At 43.1% G+C, this 4,925-nt stretch overlaps 1 protein-coding gene across 1 annotated transcript in view; it reads right to left on the bottom strand.

The window, feature by feature from the left end:
* Positions 1 to 98: 98 nt before the first annotated feature.
* Positions 99 to 4,925, bottom strand: part of LOC102767330 (alpha-2-macroglobulin) — a gene marked incomplete at its 5' end in the record, with an annotated part of 23,991 nt that continues 19,164 nt past the window's right edge. The window contains 6 exon segments of the mRNA XM_015568254.1: positions 99 to 353; positions 814 to 888; positions 1,163 to 1,319; positions 1,969 to 2,056; positions 2,378 to 2,554; positions 3,011 to 3,148. Coding sequence (XP_015423740.1) covers positions 114 to 353; positions 814 to 888; positions 1,163 to 1,319; positions 1,969 to 2,056; positions 2,378 to 2,554; positions 3,011 to 3,148 — 875 coding nt within the window.

The following is a 4,925-nucleotide window of genomic DNA, read 5'->3' as shown; positions in this document are numbered from 1 at the left end:
TCTTGTTTTGTGATGTGTGAATTGATTAAGAAATCCTAGATTTTATAATAATATGGATAAAAGAAGAAGGAAGAAAGGGGTCACAGGTGGTAGGTGGAGGGAATTTTTGCAATTTAGTAGTATTTGATACAGAGAATGTGGGATGGGAGAAAGATTTCAGGCACACACTCACCTTCCTTCACTGCTTCCTCATTAAGTGACGTGAGTACTTCATTCTTCTTTTCCTGGTTACCTGCCAGAGCAAAAGCATAGGCCAACAGTGCCTTGGTGTAGACATGGCTTCCATGGCGTCCTTCCTTTGCTGACTTCCAGGCTGACTCCAGGCAGAACATGGCATTACGGACAACAGGATGCTGTGAAGGGGCGACAAGAAGGGAACTGAGCTGTGTGAACAGGGAGGCTAGCGTTCCCAGGTAAATGCAGACTGTAGAACAGAAGTGAAAAACAATTTCAAATGCATCTCTCTCTATCCTCATTCTTATAGATAGAGAGAATAGTATTTTTTATCTGTTATTCTCACATTTATAAGGCATAAACATAGGCCATATCTTTCATCTTTCGAATTCATTGTGTGTGTGTGTGTGTGTGTGTGTGTGTGTGTGTGTGGCGGAGGGAGGTGGTTAGGCAATAAATAGCCCAGGAGCATCACTGGGAAAGTGTAAATCTTTCTTAATGGAGTGACCAAATTCTCTATTGAGCCGGGAAGCATTGAATTGCATAGGAGGAAAGTTGACACTTGGCTTTTAGTAGGGTGATAGTTCACAGAGCAAGTTAGTAGTTTCACGGCATCCAGGGGAAGGAGGTGGTACCTACAGTGATGGGAAGAGGAATCTCCAGAAGGGCAATGGTGATATAGGCAGAGAGGGTCTCTTCATCTTCTACTCCACCCTGTAAATATGCACAGGAGAGATTTGAGTAATTTAACTTCTGACAAGACTCTTAGTCAGCTCTCTGTTTTTTTACTCTCATGGAATTTATCCTTTTCCATATTCATCTCTATGGGGCAACATATCATAACCTAAACGCTATCCCCTCTTTCTTGCTCCTATCCAGGTTTTATGTTCTTCTGATACCTTCCCTAAGGAATCCCTAGGTTGCTACCCGCTCTTCTCATCTTGATTTGCCTCATCATGGGCAAGTCAAAGGTGTGAGGACACTTCACCTTAATGGCATTGTTGAGCAGTGACCCAGAACTTCTGAAACAGCCATTGTCCTTCTGCTTTTGGGAGAGCCAGGTGAGGGCTTGATCAATGTGTGCTTCATCGATGAAGATGTAACGTCGAGCCTGAGCAAAAGTCTTCAGTACAAAGGCGGTGAGCCTGAGAGGAGAAGAAGGGATTATGATATTTATGTTGTTATATAAATGGTTTTACAACCACTTTGTAGCAATAGGCTTCATAGGACACTTTTTACATTGATATTTGTGGGGAGCCTGAGCTCAGGCCCTTTTTCTAGAACTCAGTCCCTGTTCAGGCGCCACTTGTTATGGCCAAAGGTGATCCTGGGGGGCGGGGGGGGGGGCGGGGGGCGGGGAAAGGATTTAGAAAAGACAGATAAGAGAATGAAAGCTGGGTCTTGGTGGGGGGCTGCTCCCTGATGAGGAGACAGCACCAGCGCCCACAAACCGTGTCTTTATTTTATAGCAGATGCCACGAGGCAAAGTAGGGGTGTGACCAAGTTGTTTACAGCATTCACGAGAGTTTCAACCTCACTTAACTACTTGCACCCGAACTCTATCACAAGGCACGTGGGGCTACCTGTTTGGACCATAGGTTCAAGCTTACAACCATAGCTGTTGGCTATAATTGTGCTTTTCTGTTTGTTAACTTGCTAATCTTGGTGTATTTATCTAGTAGAGTCAAGTATAGGCTTAATAATACATATCTGATAAGGTTACTGTGAATATAATCATGATAATATATGTAAATGAGCTGGCACAAAAATAGCTCAAAAAATTCTTTTTCTTACCAGGTATTGCCTGTGCTCCTGCCATATTTCTCCCCAAACGTACTATAGGAGCCATCAGAGTGCTTGTAGTTCAGCTGTCTCTGGTAACCTGGAGTGGAAGGTTTATGAAACAGTATGAAAGATTGTACATGCTGTAGCCAGAGACTTATCAAAATACGTTGGCCTTGTGATATTTTTAAAAATTTGCTTTCATATGTTAGAAGGTTCTCAGTCTAAAACATTTTATTAGAGTTTGAACCCTGTATAGTTACCATGACATTAACTTCCATAGTATTCTTATCATAAGAACTATCATAGTATGATAAGCGAATGTATCATAGTATTGATAAGTAACTCAAGCCTATTGGGAAACCCAATCTATTGTTGAAGTAATACTGTGAAGTTTTCACTCACTCATTCAGTCACTCACCAGTATTGAGGAAGCCAATGGCCTTGGACTTAACCTCTGGAGTCAGTTGCTGTGTTTCGTTTAGATAATTCAGAACATAGATGTTAGGAGTGAAGAGGACCATATTCTGTTCTCCACAGCCATAGGGCATCTGTAGGAGGTTTTGTGTGTTTCTCATGGCAGAGGCTAATATGTCTCCTAAAGAATGGGAGAGATGGGAAGTCATAAAGCTTATCAATGATAACTTATCAGAATCATAAATAAATAAATTATTAGCTGGGGTAAAGAAATGAAGATTTTTAGGAAAGGTAGATTTTCCAGGGATAGAAGTATGATGGGAATCAATAAATAAGCCTACAAAAGGAAAGAAGGAAGAAGTTTAAATTACAATTGCTATTTTGAGAAAGCATTTATGGAAAAAAAATGTAGTAGAAACTGTCAATATCTATAATAATAAAAGTGTAATATTCTAATTAGACAAGACATCCTTCCAGACGACCTTCTGGATGAAGCTAGGGCTGTGAGCCAAGCCCGGGTCCCGGGTGCCAGAGGGAAGGCCGTGCCAGCAGCCGGGGGAAGGAAGGTCTAATCTTGCACGAATTTTGTGCATTGGGCCTCTAGTACTAGATTAATATACTTGGGCTGGAGACTTACCCAAAACTGAGAAGGAGGCTCGGGCAGAGTCTTCTACCACATTTGGTGGCAGCTTCAGAGATACTTGATCAGGCACCTCCGCACCTAGAGAAAAAAACAAGTCAGCCATAATGAAAACTATTTCTGCTATATATCCTCCTGAAGAGCTCTAAGACCAAGCAGTCAGAACTATGCTTTACCTAAACTTCTGAAAAGCTGTCTCTCTTTGAATATTCCAGTTTTTTATAAGTGGTTTTCCCCCAACCACTTTTTCTATTTATGTATAGAGTTGCATTCCAAAAGAAGCCTACACATTTACTAGTGCTCCTGATGTCATCCTATGGCTGATACCAGATGGTTATCACAAAATAATATATTTAATGTCTATCCCCAAACTCCTTACTCAACAGTTATGACAGAAAAAACACACAAAACGCCCTGATGTATACATAAACAAAATAAAAATATCAAAAATTTCCTAAATTCTATAATAATGCTCTGTCTTAACTTTCACCAAATTTCACCAAATATGAAAATAGTATTTTTATGGAAGTACTGGACATAGGGGTGGGGCAAAGATGAACAAAATATGACTCATTGAAAATTAATAAGATGATTGCTATTGCTGCTGATAAGCATACATTTGCTGTCATTGTAATGTATGTGAATTACATGAAGATGAAAAAAAGTGAAGTGTATTTATCCTAGTGCTACATTTCTTCTTTGTAAAATTAATAAAAACTTTTGTCAAAAGGTACAAGGTTTCAGTTATTCAAGATGCATAAGTTCTAGAGGTCTACCATTCAGCATAGTGCCTGTAGTTAACAATATTGTATTGTATACATAAACATTTGCTAATAGGATAGATCTTATATTAAATGTTCTTATCATCTCTATATATAAAAGCCTAAGTGACCGAATGGTCAGTTGACCTGTTGCTATGACACGCACTGACCACCAGGGGGCATACACTCAATGCAGGAACTGCCCCCTCATGGTCAGTGTGCTCCCATAGCCTACCCCCTGTGGTCAGCCAACCTCCCAGGGTCCCTCCCCCGATGGCCGTCCAGTCTGAGGGACCCCACCCTTGCATGAATTCATGCACCGGGCCTCTAGTCTATATGTATAAACGCCCAGCGACCAAACGCAGAATGACCAGAATAACCGGTTGACCAGTTGCTATGATGTGCACTGATCTCTAGGGGGCAGATGCTCAATGCTGGAGCTGTCCCCTGGTGGTCAGTGTGCTCCCACAGTGGAAGTGCCGCTCGGCTGACTGGAATGAGTGGCTTCTTCTGCAGTTGGAGCAGCCGCTAACAGGTCCAGGGTGAGGCTGAGTCTCTGCACCTATCAAATACTTGAGACAATCCAGACTTTGGCCTGAGCCCAGCTGATGCAGGCCCTCTAAGGTGTGTTCTAGAAAGCGTGTGAGGCGCTGGCATAGGTGGTTGGCAAGAGTGGACATGACTGTGGATCCCCTGGGGAGGCTGTCCTGATGGCTGAAGGTCCTGGAGCATGGCTGCCCTGAACATCCCCGATGGTGTCAACAACCTGGCATCACACATCAAGGACATTTACTGAGTGGCTTTGGGGTGCAAAGCTCTCCACCAGGTTCCCCCAGGACAGAGAACATGCCTTTACCCAAGATATTATCCCGAAATATCAGCTCAGATTAATTTCCTCATTTACTCATTCTGCAACTGCTCGGAGGATGGGTCCACAGCCACTTGGCTGACCCGGATGAGTGGCTGCTCCCTTAGCAGGCTGATCCCCACAAGCCACGCCCCCCCCCAGTGCATGAATCCATGCACCGGGCCTCTAGTATGCATGTAAGATCTTTGGTTAATCTCTTCCCATCCTCCCCTCTCCCTGCTTCCCTCCGAGATTCATTAGTCTGTTCCATGGTTTCATGCCTGTGCATTGGGCGTCTGCCCGC

Source organism: Myotis davidii, unplaced genomic scaffold (genome assembly GCF_000327345.1).
Source record: "Myotis davidii unplaced genomic scaffold, ASM32734v1 scaffold4685, whole genome shotgun sequence".
Lineage (NCBI taxonomy): Eukaryota > Metazoa > Chordata > Mammalia > Chiroptera > Vespertilionidae > Myotis > Myotis davidii.
Note: the sequence above shows the minus strand (reverse complement) of the source record. Positions and strands in the feature narration are given on the sequence as shown.